Source organism: Dama dama, chromosome 12 (assembly GCF_033118175.1).
Source record: "Dama dama isolate Ldn47 chromosome 12, ASM3311817v1, whole genome shotgun sequence".
In the NCBI taxonomy this organism is placed as follows: Eukaryota; Metazoa; Chordata; class Mammalia; order Artiodactyla; family Cervidae; genus Dama; species Dama dama.
In genome coordinates this window covers 79831831-79847315 of record NC_083692.1, presented here as the reverse complement: position 1 = coordinate 79847315, position 15485 = coordinate 79831831, and the positions used below count along the sequence as shown (strand labels likewise).

General features: G+C 45.6%; 1 protein-coding gene across 13 annotated transcripts; it reads left to right on the top strand.

The window, feature by feature from the left end:
* Positions 1 to 1180: 1180 nt before the first annotated feature.
* RBM23 (RNA binding motif protein 23) lies at positions 1181 to 11655 on the top strand. Of its 13 annotated transcripts, XM_061157760.1 has the most exons (18): positions 1182 to 1382; positions 2039 to 2127; positions 4286 to 4316; positions 4508 to 4559; positions 4978 to 5081; positions 5197 to 5272; positions 5845 to 6002; positions 6475 to 6522; positions 6647 to 6820; positions 7067 to 7120; positions 7271 to 7388; positions 7487 to 7639; positions 7725 to 7862; positions 8393 to 8458; positions 9960 to 10155; positions 10242 to 10373; positions 10464 to 10548; positions 10634 to 11655. In XM_061157760.1, the coding sequence occupies exons 6-18, from the start codon at positions 5207 to 5209 to the stop codon at positions 10635 to 10637; spliced, it is 1392 nt and encodes a 463-aa protein (XP_061013743.1). In that variant the 5' UTR covers positions 1182 to 1382; positions 2039 to 2127; positions 4286 to 4316; positions 4508 to 4559; positions 4978 to 5081; positions 5197 to 5206; the 3' UTR covers positions 10638 to 11655. The 13 variants fall into 13 exon arrangements, with proteins under 13 accessions (XP_061013746.1, XP_061013747.1, XP_061013743.1 ...); XM_061157758.1 differs by lacking the exon at positions 2039 to 2127; XM_061157761.1 differs by lacking the exons at positions 2039 to 2127; positions 4508 to 4559.
* Positions 11656 to 15485: the final 3830 nt, after the last annotated feature.

Genomic DNA, 15485 nt, shown 5'->3' with positions numbered 1-15485 from the left:
GATCTATGCTCTTACCCAATACTTGAAGGGGCCTAGGTTTATTTACTATTTAAGAAACTCAGTGGTGACTCTTGGACTCCCAGGTACAAACCTTTCTGACCAGCTACAGAGAGGTCTTGTCCTTTAGGACCTGATTAGGTTCTTTTCTGGGGAGGAGGCATGGAGTTTGCTGTCACAGTGAGAGATGGGGTAGTGAGTGAAGCCAGCTTCCCTTCCACCTTCCTGAGCTGCTGCACTACCAGCTCCTCTGTTACCTTTGGGAGCGTTAACTGGAAGTCATCCACACTTCTCCAGCAAGAAGCCATTTATTTTGTTTGGATAAAATCACAGGATTAGAGTTTGAAGTCCTAAGAGGTAATCTAGTTCAAGTCTACATTTTTACAGAAAAGGAATTTGTATAATGATAAAAAGTTAATATTCAAATCAGTACTCAAACAGTTCCTGTGAGTTCATGACCGTCTCCTATGTTTTAACCAGCTACGTTTTTAGCAGCTATATTAGGCAGTTGAAGTCTCTGGGAGTTCTGGAAGCTCCTGGAATGTGAGGGTGGACGTAAGACAGACGGCTGAGTACAGCTGCACCCAATCATCTGAGAAACTGCCAGTTTACCCTTGCAATGGGAGCTGTGGGGGGCACTAATTTGAACTGAAAAGTATGTGAGATGTGGAAGAAAATAAACTTGTCATAGACTTGTGAGGTCCAAGAGCTGAGGGCATGAGGCAGCGGTTGGGAAGGTTGTACAGACAGAATGGGGATGTGGAGCTCAACACACCTCCCCTAGGGAAGCAAATGCGGTTGCTCTCAAGAATGCTGTTCTGGATAAGCCCGACTCGAGCTCCTTGGCAAATCACTAAGAATGGCCAAGGACCTCAACTGCACCTCATTACCTCGCGGTGTTGGCCCAGACTACCACTGTGCCGGGAGCTGGCCAGCAGGGTTCTCTCTCAGTTCTCTGATCGCTTTCCCCGCCTTCCGCAAATCGTTTAACCAATGAGAGCGATAGGCGGCTACCTAAGGACGCTTCTGCTTTCCTTGAGTCCCGGCAAGGTTAACCAATCAATGGGAACTTGACTGTTGCTAAGAGACCTTTGAGTTTGGCTCCACCCACATTTAGGATTTTAGCCAATGAAAATCTGTACTTTGGACTATTGCCGCGAAACCAGTGAGATAAATTCCAGCGGCTGAATGTTTCGGCGCCTGCGCAGATTGGGGAAGGTTCTGGAAGACAGTGGGGCTGCCGCCATTTTGCGGGAAGAGGAGCAACTCCGGCTCTAGTGCTGCTTTTACTGCTGAGTCTCTGGAAGACAGCGGTGCTTCGTGTCCCCCGACACACCCAAAGGAACAGGGGGAACCGGGACCCCCGCTGCGGGGACCCGGAACTGGTAAGAAACCCCGAAACCGGGTTCCCCCCTCAACGTCACCTGTGCGTGACGTTGCCGCACGGCCCCTCCCCCTGACGTCACAGGCAGAAAATGGAGTCGAGAGTAGAGTCCGGCAAACTTTTGAAATTAAAACAACAACAACAACAAAATGTTTTTGTTTATTTTGACCTGGAAGTGTTCGCTGCCTACCTAATCCCTGGCACGATTTTAGGAATCGGCACCCTCGTGGCTGTATCCTTCAGCGATGAAGATGTTTTCAAGGATCCGAATGACTGGTCTCTTGGTCCCCGTATCCCTGACGTTCAGGGTGTCCCACACTGTGGAGGGAGCATCGACCTACCGCGGTCTCAGAGGACTCGTGGAATCCATTTTCAACCCCTAGTGGCGCCAGAGAGAGATGAGGGAATTGAGGTTTCTTCCTCAGTCTTCCGTATGTGTTAGACTCATGTTCACTGTGTTGGCGGCTCTAACCACATACTCCGTGGCGGTAGAGGAGCATAGTGGGGCCACATAGGAGGTTTTAGCATCGGGACACTGGCCCTCACAGAGATGCTGCCAGTAAGTTATTTGTAGGGCCGTTTTTTGAAGCGTGGTCTTGGTTTGTTAGTTTGTTACACATGGGAATGTTTTTGTCTTTCTCATTGTTCTTAATTAAGCTGTCTTCAGTTTGGAGATGTTTGTGCCCAGCTCAGTGACCAGACCCAGGAGGTGGCGCTGCCCATCACCCCTGAGACTTCAGCGTTTGGTGAATGAATTCTGCCTGATTGGGGCTGACAGTGGTTTTTCGCTTTCCTGTGGCCCGGCTGCAGTGGGGCCTACGTGCCGGCTTGGGTCTAGTCTGTGCTATGACAAGGTCCACGCGATACCATGATTGTGGGTCCCTAATTCACTTTTTGGAGCAGGGTTGGAAGAAAGCAGTATAATGTTTTATTGTATGGTATTGAATGAACTTTGACCCGTAATAGGACTTAAAAGAGTTCGAAAACTCCTGACCTGAAAGCGCATAAGTGTTTGGGACTTTTCTGCTTTTTAGGACATCTAGAAAGATAGACTAAACCCAGCAAGATTGCAAGTTTCAAAGTGTGCTAGTGTTTTATATGTGTTTCTAAATAGATCCATTCATTTGTTTCTTAGGTCTGAAAACTTTATTTCACAGGTGGGGGTTCCTTTGTCAACTTCTGTGAAAGTTGTTGCATATCCTAAGTTATCCCTGCACTGTACACCAAAGAGCGGTTCTTGAAATTAGAAGCATTTCATTTGGAGAATTAAAGGCAGGCTATAAAAAATGAAGAGGAGTGTTATGACACTTAAAAAATTTGTATAGACTTGGCAGTCAGATGACTGAAAAGAACAGAGTTTGTAGATCAAAAACTTACTTATAGAACCATTTTTCCCCCCCACAATAGGTCAGATAGCATATATTAAAATCAGCCTGGTTCCTAATATTTTGAAGCATATACTGTTTTTTTTGAAGCATATACTATTACGAACTGATTATCTCTATAAGCCACACAATAAAGTGTGACTGATGAGACTGATTCTTTTCATATACCTATGAGAACATTAATTCTCCAGATCAGTGTATATTTAAAAATAGACATCTTGGTATGCTGTGTACTTTTCTTTTTTAATAAATTTCCTTGGAGAAGGAAATGGCAACCCACTCCAGTATTCTTGCCTGGAGAATCCCATGGACAGAGGAGCCTGGCAGGCTACAGCCCATGGGGTCGCAAGAGTCAGACATGACTTGGCGACTAAACCACTGGAGAAAGACTACTCTCAATTTGGCAGCAAATGACAACTGTCCTTAAGATTTCTTTTTTTTCCCCCCCTGATAGAAAAAGAAGACACTTGGAAAATGAAAATAATAAAATTTCTATTCAAATTAAAAAAAAAAAATTTCCTTTAAGTTACAAACCACATGCCGCTGCTGCTGCTGCTGCTAAGTTGCTTCAGTTGTGTTCAACTCTGTGTGACCCCATAGACGGCAGCCCACCAGGCTCTGCCGTCCCTGGGATTCTCCAGGCAAGAACACTGGAGTGGGTTGCCATTTCCTTCTCCAATGCGTAAAAGTGAAAGTGAAGTCGCTCAGTTGTGTCCAACTCCTAGAGCCCCCATGGACTGCAGCCTTCCAGGCTCCTTTGTCCATGGGATTTTCTAGGCAAGAGTACTGGCGTGGGGTGCCATTGCCTTCTCCGACAAACCACATGAGAGAGTGGTAACCTGAACATTAGAGTCAGAAGGCTTCTGATCAAGGATCAGCTCCTCCGTTTGAGCTTTGTGACTTTGGGCTGTTCACAGAACCTCAGTTTTTTCTTCTGGGTATTAGATTCAGTATTGCCTGTAGCATATGTTACCATTGATTACTAAATAAATGTAAGATAAGAGATTGCGTTCACTAGTTTTTAGACACCTATTTGATTTTGGTTTGGTTTCCATTTTAAGCCTTAAACTTGGGTCCAACTAAGTTTTACTGTTGGCTGCTTCCAAGAATCTTATCTTTGTAACATGTTTAGCATAGTGCCCAGCAATGTCAGGTACTACAAATTATAAATATGATTACTTTTATAAGTCATCAAAATAGGCTGTGGACTCTTGTCTCCAGTCAAGACAGCATGATTGGATGATGCATTAGCTACTTTAAAGAGGACAAAATTCTTGTGTATATGGAAAGTCTTAATCACACTTAGCCTCTCTGCATAGAAATTCTTCAGATTAGTTTTTTTCAGTTTTATTAGGATATCAGTGACATAAAATAAAACTATACATGTTAAGATGTACAGTTTGGTAGGTTTTGTTATATGCTAACACCCATGAAACCATCACCCCCCCCCCCCAAAATTCCAAAATGTTCTTTTATTATCTTTTCATCCTGGCCCTTCCCTGCCTGTTCCTGTCCCTAGGTAACCCCTGACCTGCTTTCTGTCACTACAGGTTAGTTTGCATTTTCTAAAATTTTATGTAAGTGTACATCATACAGTATGTACTTTTTTTTTGGTAACCTCTTTCAATGTAATGATTGAGATTTATCTGTGTTACATATTTTTGTAATTTTGGAGCAGTAATCTTTGAATAATTTATCCTGTTGATTTTGTTTGGTGTCTTCTGTTTTTATTATTTGACAGACCTGTGACGAACAGACTTGAGAAAGACCATTGCTAAATATGAAAGCTTGGGGTAGGCGAGAAGTCCTATTGTATGTGCCTAGACAGAAATGCTTCAGAGTGGGACTGGTTAAGCCATTTTAACCACAGTCTTTCTGAATTACCCCAACTCTAGTTGGTGTTGTACAAAAAATGCTTAATGATGAATCCCCTCATTTTTGTGTGTTTGAGTTAGGGATGTGAAGAAAAGCTTAGGACAAATCTGCATTATTCTGGTATTACTTTTCCTTGCTTTTAATTTTTATTCTTGTAGTCTTACCTTTTTAATGGAAATATGTGCCAATTTAAGTTTAAAGCAATTATTCAGAATTTTGAATAGTAGAATAGCGGCCAAGTGCCCAATATAAATAGTAAGTTTGAGTACCTGCATTTTAATAGGAAAAGGTCTGTATTATATTTTGTCTGTCCCTAGACATCTAATTTTCTTCTAGACCCTGACCTTTTCTAAGCCACAAAGCAGAACTAGTTCAGATCTATAAGGTGCAAAAATAAATGGAGGGTAAGCAACAGCTGATAAGATACCTTCGGAGTTCAGGTAACAGAACTGTACATTTTGATGTCTGTTTCTTCAAAGGGGGAGGGAATGTGGGGTGCCGGAAGGGGAGGAAAAATATAAATGAGGTTCTTATGTATTGATATCTTTTCCTCAGATCTGCTACAATGGCATCCGATGACTTTGATATAGTGATTGAGGCCATGCTGGAGGCTCCCTATAAAAAAGAGGAGGTAATATTCCCCATCTCACTCTTGGAAATGGGTTAGTAAGAAAAAGCAGTTGTGGCTAATCAGTTTCAGTGTTTTAGGAATTTTCTTTCCCTGTTCATTTATTATGTACAGTGGCTGTTCACGAAAGGTATAATCTTTTAGCAGTCACTGCTGGAGATTAGTACTCAAAGGCCATGCTTGCAGAAAGGGCCCTGAAAATTGGGGATGAGGGGGCAACATAAAGTTGGGATGGGAGCGCTTTGCTCACAGCTCTCAGTGACACAGAAGAAAGTTGCTATATCTCAGACGTAACTCATTTCTCACTCTCCTGGGAAATAGGTGTTAGTGGAACAAACAAATGTCGGATAGCTAAAGTTTGACATTAACATCTCATTTCTTCTTTTTGGGTAGTTTCCATACTTCTTCTCTTACCCTCTTTGTTAGGAGATTAGGTACTCAGAAACTGTTAAGATAATTGAGAGTTTTGATTTTATGAGCTTTCTTCCTTGTCCACTTTTGTTCTTTCCTTGCCCAATGGAATCTGTGTGTCTGCCACCTGATGCCTTGTGTCATTTTCCTGGTGAACCCTTTAGGATGAGCAGCAAAGGAAGGAGGTTAAAAAGGACAGTCCCAGCAACATGACCAATAGTACCAGCAACATTGGCACCAGTGGCTGTGGTACCGATGGGAGCAGCGTCACTGACGGGACCAGTGCCACCAATGGGAATGGCACGAGTGGGGAGGCAAGCAAGTGAGTGTGGCGTGAGGAAAGTGGGTTGGCCGCTTGGGGAAGGAAGACAGCTTTGTGCCTTATAGAAACAGCTGGAACAGAGAAGTGGTTGTTCATAAGACTTCCTACTTTAGTAATAGCTCCACTGGGTTATGGGAATAATGGTGATTTGGTGTAATGATCTTCCAGTGTAGACTTGTGGATCAGTCCTAGTTTTGATGTATTTCATTTGAATAAAATAACAAGAGGATCTCTGATTTGAAAACATCAGATACTGTCCTGTTCCATGGAGGGGAAATGGCCATTTCATATACCTGACAGTGTTCAGGGCTGTGTGTAAACTGATGTCATACCACTGTCATGAATTCCTGCCATACTGTCTTCTAGGCTTTGGTCTTTTGCTGGTTTTTGTTTCATCCTAGCCTCACTGTCATTTGGTTTCCTTGGGAGAGATAATGAAAACTCTGTAATGAGAGTTGATACTCTCCCACAGGAAGAAGAGGAGCCGGAGCCATAGTAAAAGCAGGGAGAGAAAATGCAGGTCAGTCGTTCTGGGGACACTTGGGTTTTGAGAATTATAAATAGAAAGATACCAGGGAAAGCTATACATTAAAGAGGAGGTTGGTTTGTTCTTGAAGGAACTTAATAGTCATTTTTGTCCATAGTCGTAGTCGAGACCGGGATCGTCACAGGCGGAAAAATAGTCGGAGCCGAAGTCGAGATCGGCAGCGTCGCCACCGAAGCCGTAGCTGGGATCGTCGACATAGTAGTGAGTCACGAAGTCAAGACTGGCGTCGTGAGGATCGTGTACACTACAGGAGTCCACCGCTTGCCACTGGGTATCACCTTTTGCTAATAAGATCACCTTTGTATTCTGGGTAAAACCAAGTGCACGATGGTCCCTGCCCAAGGGTGCCTGTATCCTGTTGTTGGGATGGGCAGGAGACCCAGTTACTGGAGGGGTGATACTGAGAATTTGCATGTGTGATGAGGTGCTGTAATCTGGTTTTCTCATGGTGGAAGACTCAGCACTGGGCCAATGTGAATAGACGTGGTTTTCAATTTTGTTCTTCTCTGTTCTGTAGGCGTAGGTATGGAAACAGTAAGAGTCCTCATTTCAGAGAGAAGAGCCCAGTCAGGTGAGTTGATAATGCACGCTCTTTCAGGGACTGTGAATTATGAATAAAAAGTGGTTTGAGCCAAACCACAGAAATGTGTAGTTCTTGAGGGCAGCTAAAGAATGATGACCAAGTATTGGGAGGGAAGGTCTCAACAGTTGTACTCTTTAGGGAGCCAGTTGATAACCTGAGTCCAGAGGAGCGGGATGCCCGCACAGTGTTCTGCATGCAGTTAGCTGCCCGCATTCGGCCCCGAGACCTGGAGGACTTTTTCTCTGCTGTTGGCAAGGTAACCCTCTTCTCCTTCTTGGTTAGCTTGGGGTAGCCTGTCTTCTATCCATCCCCCTTTATGCCCAACTCAGGAGATTTCCCTTCTGCCCTGGATAGGTTCGAGACGTCCGTATCATCTCAGATCGAAACTCACGTCGGTCTAAAGGCATTGCCTATGTAGAATTCTGTGAGATCCAGTCTGTGCCACTGGCCATTGGGCTGACTGGGCAGCGGCTGCTAGGAGTGCCTATCATTGTACAGGCGTCACAGGTGAGCAGCCTGAGAAACGGACTTGAGAAGATGGAGTTGAATGTGGTAGGTGTGTAGCGTAACCCATCATTTCCTCCTTTGGCAGGCTGAGAAAAACCGCCTGGCAGCCATGGCCAATAACCTGCAGAAGGGCAGTGGTGGACCAATGCGCCTTTATGTGGGCTCCCTACACTTCAATATCACCGAGGACATGCTCCGGGGCATCTTTGAGCCCTTTGGCAAAGTGAGTGGAAAGAGGGGAACATCTGAAGGGAGTTGGGAAAAGTGGGGAGGGTGAGTGTACCTCCTCATCTCTCTGATCATGGTTAACCCACTGCATGTTTCATAAGGGCTATGTGGGTCCCTCCTGGGAATGTTGGCTCCATCTCTGTATTCTTACTGCTCAGGAGATAAATTAGGCACTGTGAAATCAAATAGTGAGGTCCAGGTTAAGTAAGATGAGTTAGCAAAAGTGTTTTGGAAAGAAATGAATTTTGTCTCTCTCTTTAAAATGATTTGGAGAGATGTAATAGATTGGTTAGAAAGATAGAGGTATTTAGAACAATCTAAGTAGGAGACTTTCCTGGTGGCTCAGTTGTTAAGACTCTGCGCTTCCATTGCACGGGGCACAGATCACAGATTCCATCCCTGGTGGAGGAACGAACGTCCTCCGTGCCACATGCTGTGCATAGCACAGCTGAAAAAAACAGTCTGGGTAGGAAAGATCAAAGGTGTGGCTTAGCCAGAAGATTGTTATTTCTCTTTATTTTGCAGATTGATAATATTGTCTTGATGAAGGACTCAGAAACAGGTCGCTCCAAAGGTTATGGTTTTATTACGGTGAGTCTCTAGTCTTTAACTTTTAATTTTAGTTTAGGTTTGTCTATTTGTCTGGTTTTGTAGCTCAGCTTCATCCTCCTCCCATAGGAATGGTCTTAATGACCCATAAACTCTGTTGCCTGAAGTTTGGACTAGCTTTCTGCCCCTTGAGATGAACGCATTGCTTGAGACCTTGGCTTTGCTCCCACACTCTGTCAGTGGCACTGGTATGGGGTGTCCAGGAGTTCAACCAGGCAGGTTGAACCAGCCTGTTCAACTAGCAACCAGGTGCTACAACTTGCTCTTTGGGTAATAGTAATAATTGCAGGCTGTAGCTGAGGTTGGGGGGATGAGGGAGGTCAGGTGTGGGCTTTATTGTAGATGTGTGTTATAGATTTGGTATATTTTTATGATGGGGTGGGAATAAGAAGTTATATACTTCCCTCTGTTGTTACAGTGTTTGAAGCAGTTTCTCCACTGAGAAATACTTTCATATTTAAATACCATCGTAGGGAAAATAGTGAGGCCACCTAATAGTGGGCAAGTCTCACCTTTTCCTGACACTCCCAACAAAATTGTCTCCCATAACTGGTTCTTCCATGTGACTCCAGGCTGAGGACTGGTTGCCAGCCACAAAGTCTGATAGAAGCTGCTATTTTCTGGGCTCAATCCAGGCAGCCTACACCCCCACAGTTGCCTGCAGGGCAAAGGGGAGGTAGGTTAAATTCTACCGTGGGAATTGCTCATCACAGAAGTATCCAGTAAAAGCAAGCCACCTACATACACCACCTGCCTAGGAACTGTCATTACCACGTGCCAGGCCTTAGAGCAGGTAATACCGGAGTAAACAAAGCCAGCTGTGGGGTTCATGGTGGCAAGTACCTTTTTTAGCTCCCCATGTGACTCAGATTCAGAAAGGTTCCTCTGGCGTCTTTCTGCCCTTGTGTTACTGCCTTTTAGGTCAACACCCTTGACACATAAACAGCAGACTAGGAATCCTCGTTGTCAGGCTGCTGCTGAAAGGAACTATAAAGTAGAGGCCCTGTGGCCAGTAGGCCAGAGAGATGGGGTGGAGTGGGGGTGCAGTGTTGCTTTCAGTACCAGGCTGTGTGCCCTCCTGAGGCTGTGCCTTTCCTAGTTCTTGACTAAAGACTGAAACTTAGTAGTCCTGAGGGCTGAAATGAAACTCAGGAGCCTTGGATCTCAGCCTGTATTACTTTCATCTGATACACCCATTTGTGAAACAGCCAGTCAGGCGAGGCTGCCTACAGATAACACACTGTTAGGTTCTTAGTGGAGCTGGAAGATTGAAAAGTGATTGCCCTTGAGTCAGCTGGAAAGGGTTCTTTTCAGAGAACCATTTGGGAGGATGGGATCCTAGGTGACATTCCTTGGGAAAGAAAAGTTTGAGCCACAGTGAGCATGCCATTTTCCTGTGACCGTAGGACTAGGGAGTGTTCCTGGGGCTTTGAGAGCGGGTCTGTGGCCGGGAGGTACCTGATATGGCCTGGATTTCTTGTAGTTCTCTGACTCAGAGTGTGCCCGGCGGGCCTTGGAACAGTTGAATGGCTTTGAGCTTGCTGGTCGACCTATGAGGATTGGCCACGTGACCGAGCGACCGGATGGTGGCACAGACATCACTTTTCCTGATGGAGACCAGGAGCTAGACCTGGGATCAGTGGGTGGACGTTTGCAGCTCATGGCCAAATTGGCAGAAGGTAGGTTTCTTTGTGGCGTGAAGAATGTGGGGTTGAAATTTACATTGAGGGTTAGGACTTAACCTCATCTCTTCTTTCCCTCTGAGGCTCTGGAATCCAGCTGCCAACCACCACTGCTGCTGCCGCTGCTGTGGCCCAAGCTGCTGCTGCTCAAGCTGCTGCCCTGCAATTGAATGGAGCAGTTCCCCTGGGGGCCCTGAACCCAGCGGCTCTGACTGGTAGACTTGAACTTGGGGAAGGGAGAGAAGGGTTAGGCCTGGAAGGCAGGAATACTCTGTGCTAACTCTCTGTGCCTCTCTTTGTTCCAGCTCTGAGTCCGGCCCTGAACCTCGCCTCCCAGGCAATCGCTTCCCAGTGCTTCCAGCTTTCCAGCCTCTTTACCCCCCAAACCATGTGAGTCACAAGGCCCAGCTCGCATCAGTATTCATAGTTATTTTCTTTCCTTCAGCTTCCTATTTACATCTTCTCCTTGCCACAGGTAAATTAGTGGCTTGGTCCACTGCCTCCCTGTGCCTCTGGGTCCTGCCACTCCCTGCTCCACGTCTACCCTTCCACGGCCCCTTCTCTCCGTTTTGTGGACCAAGCCATCCTGAGGGCATGAACACTGATGGTGGGGGAACTGGGGCCCCCCTTAGACACCAAGAAGGGCTCCTACCCACCACAGCCCCAGTGGGAATGGACTCTGCTGATCAAAGCTGCTGGTCGAAGAGAACAGCATCTACACTTGCGTTGAACATCTGTTTGTCTGTGTTTATCATCTCCTGGGATGACCTTCATTGTCCTTCCCAACCACCTCTTACTGATTCTTTGTTTCCTACCCCTTTGGAAAGGCCATAGGGCATTAACTGAAGGAACTAACTGCTCTCTTCGTTTACCTTTATCCTGCAGTCTGTCACAGAAAACCCGCAAACCTCTGGTCTGTGAGGACTTTAGAGTGTGAGGGGATGAACCTTGCTGCTACAGGGCCCTGGAAGGTAGTGCGGACGTGTGCGTTGGGAAGCCTGCCTTAGACCTCAGCTTGGGGCCAAAACTGCTTCTGTGGGCTCAGGGTCTTGCTGGGAGGTGCGGGAATAGTCTGCCAGCCATTTTGGATGTCTTTGGGGCATTCAGGAGTTTAATGAAAGGTAGGGTACATTTCTGGTTCCATCCAGCTTTGTGTAGTTGTCTTTTCCTTTGGCCCAGGGTGGGAGTGTGGAGGGGAGACGACTGCTCTCCACCACTTCGCTGTGCCTCCGGAGACTGGGCTCAAGCCCAGCTGTTAGAGCCACTCTTGTCCCCTTGCTGGACACCCATGAGCCCTTCTCACTGGATTTTATACCCTGTGTCTGTGTACATAAATATAAATATATATATATAAACTTTGTACAAAAGGCATGTCCCACTGTTGTGGTGGCTGCTGCCCATATATGTGTGGTCTCAGTCCATAGTGTGTCTGTCTGATGTTAACTTCTGAGCCAGCACCACAAATGGATCTCAGGATATAAAATATTTGTAATGCCATCGTGTTTTCTTTCCTTTAATTTTTAAAAAATCTGATCTTTTAGAAGAAAATCAGGCAAGGCACACACCCTGTCCATGTCTGCTTAAACGCCTGTGGTCTTCATGCCCCTGTCTTTATCTTAGTTTTCTCTCAACATGCCTGCCCATTGGACAGACTCTCCAGCTCCGGCTCTCCTGGGGACAGATCTTGTCTTTCCACCAGATGGCAGTGTGACAGTAGCACATTCTGCACCTTCTGGGGGCGGAGGGTTTTGTGATCCTGAGGAGCTTAAGTACTAAAAAAGCCTCCTCAGCTCACCATTCTTAACTTGTTGATCTCTGTGGCCTGCCTTTGGACCTCTGTGTAGAAATCCAGTCTAGTATCCAGAGGGGTTTGGGCATTATACATCAGGGCTCCCCTAGGCCTTAGGTCTGTAATTGTTCATCCTTTTAGCCCCCTCAACTCTTGCTTCCCATATGGCTCTGCCTGGGACAACACAGGCCTGGGCTGATCCATGCATTCCAGGGAGCTGAGTATTCTAGGCATGTCCTTGCCAAAGGTGAGGCACACCTTCCTCTGCCTGCTTTGTAAGGCTTAGGACCCGGGGCCAGACCAGAGCCTGGCTCACCAACTGCGGACCAACAAAGAAGGTCTGAGGTGCCAGGGACAGGGCTGAACCTCAGACCTGTCTCCCTCCTGTGGGCCTCCTCCATTCTTTACTGGTCTCTATGGCAACAATGTTAAGGCTTTATTGTCATGCTAAAAATATGGATAATTGCTGCTAGGTTTTTTAATTTGTCAGTTAAGGCTTCTAAGCAGAGTGCTGGTTTTTTGGTGGTGAGCTTCTGAGATTGCTGTTGACACTGAAGTGTTAAGTACATGAAACCTACTTGTGGCACAGAAAGCCACTGGGACTCGGAGGGCTTTCTAGGCTGCTGCAACCTCACCCACTGTCACCCCTACCCCTTCCTTATCCTTGTTTGCTCTCTGGACCTGAAGAAGGGAAGGAGGCTGCATTATTTTTAGGTAGGAGCAGCTGGCTGTGGCCCAGTCCCCATGTAGTTATTGATTGGGATGTTAATGCATCCTGAGCTCAGTACAGACTTATTTGTATACATCATCCTAAGGCTGTAGACCAGGCCTCCTCATGGCAGTCTTGAATGCCTTCACACTATTAAGTACCCACAGGCCTTGCCTCCTGCCTCAGGTGGGCCCCATCACTACTCATTTTCCTTATATTTCCATCCCTGGCTGCTTTGCCTTCCTGCACTGTGGGTCCTTCCACCTCAGTTCTTCCTTGCTCTCAGATCCTCACGAAACTTTGCGGGAGAAAGACAAGGGTGGAAGTAAAAGGATGTCTAAGACAACTTCTGTTCTAATGTTAACCCATATAAGGTAACAGCATCTAATGGGTGACAGTGTCACTGCCTGTGACTCAAGGCCTTCTTATTACTCATAACTGTATAGGGGGTGGTTGGAGTGTAGCGAAGGGGGCAGTAGATAACCCCTTGGCTCAGCCTAATGTAAAGAAGCCTCCCTCAACCTTCTGCCTGAGCGTGGTGGCTAAGTTGGGAGTAGAGATGAGACTGTTGTTCAAATCCGTTCCCAGTGCAGTTACAATTTCCCCACCAATCCTCAACTCTAAAGGGGATTTTCATCTGACTTTTGGCTTACAGCTTCCACTTTTGTCTTCTCTGAAGCAGCCCTGTTTTTTAAACTGCTGTATTCTTGACATTGGGATTCATCCTATTTCCTCCTCAGACTCTAACCACCCCCAGATGTGAGCTACCATGGAAGCAGGGCTGTGACTTAGGAACCTTTAGTCTTCGTGTTTTGCACTTAGGGAAAAGGGAAAGGAACTAAAAACTTAAAGGAAGATACTCTGTCATAGCTCCTCTTTTCTCTTAAAGTTTGGTGTGAATCAGAAAGTGTTACTTGGACAGTGAGAAGAGGCTATCCTGACTCTGAAAAGTGAGTGGTGGGAGGTGGTTAACAATAATGAGAATTTATATTTATGCAGCATTTATTGTGGGTTAGGCATTGCTCTAATCATTTTATGTGTATTGTCATTTAATCCTCACAATGACTCTCTGAAGTAGATTCTTTTTTCATCTTCACTTTGTCACTGAGGAAACTGACACCCAAAAGGTTAACTAACTTGTCCCTCAATTATGTAATTAACAAGTTTGGGATCCCAGACAGTCTAGCTTCAGATCCCTTGATCTTAACCTGCTTCTCAGCATCACTGTGAAAGCTAAAGCCTTGGAGTCATGGGGAAGTGTCACTTTTTCTGTCTCTGTATCCATACTTCTCAGTATATCTTGAAATTTTCCACTTCCATGTCTACTGTCTTGTTCTTTCTTGTCTTGTACTGTCTTGTTCTTTCTGCTGGTCAGAAATCCTGTTCTTTAAGACTCTGATGCTTTCCTAGTTGAAGTTTATTTTCCTTTCAGTATTCTTGTTTTTTTTTTGGTCCTATTGGTTCTTATTCCGACTTTTATTTACAGTTCTTTGTAAACTCTGTTACTTGGTGGTTATATCTTGATGAAGTCAATCATAGACGTGTCATTTTCATTATTGTTGTCTTTTCATATCTGTTGAGTTAAATTAATCCCCTCTCAGTTCAAATCAGACCCAGGCTTTCCAGAAGCTATCCCCTGTAGCCTGCTTAGCTCAGCAGCCTCTTCCATTTCTTCCTCACCCTTCCAAAAGAGAAGGCAGCTTTACTCTTTTCGGGGTTACCATGGTAGCCTGTGATGCTTTCTGTCCAAAGTGCTGTTGCCACCATCAGAGACTGATGTTTCCATGGCAACCAGGTGAAGTCAGTAGGCATGAGCTGAATGCAGGAAAGGAACTCTGTCTGAGAAGCTGTGTATCTGAAATTTCTGGCTTCAGTTATCCCCTTTTCCCTCCCAACTTTTATATTCTCTATCTAGAACTGATTGCTCTCAATGTGTTCTTGATTGAAAGAGCTCTGTGAGGTGAAGCAGACCAGTTAACTCAGGTCACGTGGGGAGATGGAGGCAAGAAAAGATCTGATCAAAGATCACTTTTAAAAGTTGGATGAGTTTTCTTGGCTTTCCCAGATGATCATCTCTCAAGAGCCCTTAAGGAATTGGCTGGAGTTACTGGAGACCCATTAAGCAGTTATTTGTGAGGGCAGTGGGTGGATGAGGTGTATCAAGATTGTAAAAGAGCCAGTCAGTGCTGGATTGCAAAAAGGGGGAAACAATGACCTTGGAAATCAGAGAACTTGTCAGATTTCCAGTATTCCAGAAAGGATGGGAACTTCAATCAGCTTTCAAGCATCTTGAAACCTGCTTGTTTAAAATGAGTGGTGCTGAGAATCAGCCTCCTCCTCCCACCTCCTAGGCCTGACCAAGACAGGGGACCTCCACCCTGCAGCAGAAAGATCATATTGTGGAACAACACCATGTGGTTCAGATCTCTCTTCTCCACAAACCAGCTGAGTAAGGTTGGATGTTACTTCACTTCAACTCAGACTCCTCACCTGTAGAAAGGAAATGATTACAAAAGTTCCTGTCTCAGGCATGTCCTGAGAATTCAATGAAATGATACATGGAGAGGGCTTGGAACTGGTTGCTTTGTCCTCATTCCCATTCCTCAGAATGCTTACACACTTGACTTTCTACCTGACCTAATTCTTCCCAGCTTCAGAGAATACTCGAGATTTACAGGGGGATGATAGGGCCCTACCGATGACAGGGCAGTGATGAAAATAAACCTGAATTGTTCCTGGGCTTAAGTACGAGGCTCACAAGGCCCTACGTCACCCACAGTCAGGCTAGCTTTCAGGAAAATTAGTCATCCGACCGGTCCAATCTCCTTT

What these genes read in the sequence shown, in the direction of transcription:
- RBM23 (XM_061157754.1), top strand. Translation starts at nt 5,207, where the DNA reads ATGGCATCCGATGACTTTGATATAGTGATTGAGGCCATGCTGGAGGCT. An exon ending in CTCCCTATAAAAAAGAGGAG is followed by an intron (nt 5,273 to 5,844) that starts GTAATATTCCCC and finishes TGAACCCTTTAG; the next exon opens with GATGAGCAGCAAAGGAAGGA. An exon ending in GAACCCAGCGGCTCTGACTG is followed by an intron (nt 10,374 to 10,463) that starts GTAGACTTGAAC and finishes TCTTTGTTCCAG; the next exon opens with CTCTGAGTCCGGCCCTGAAC.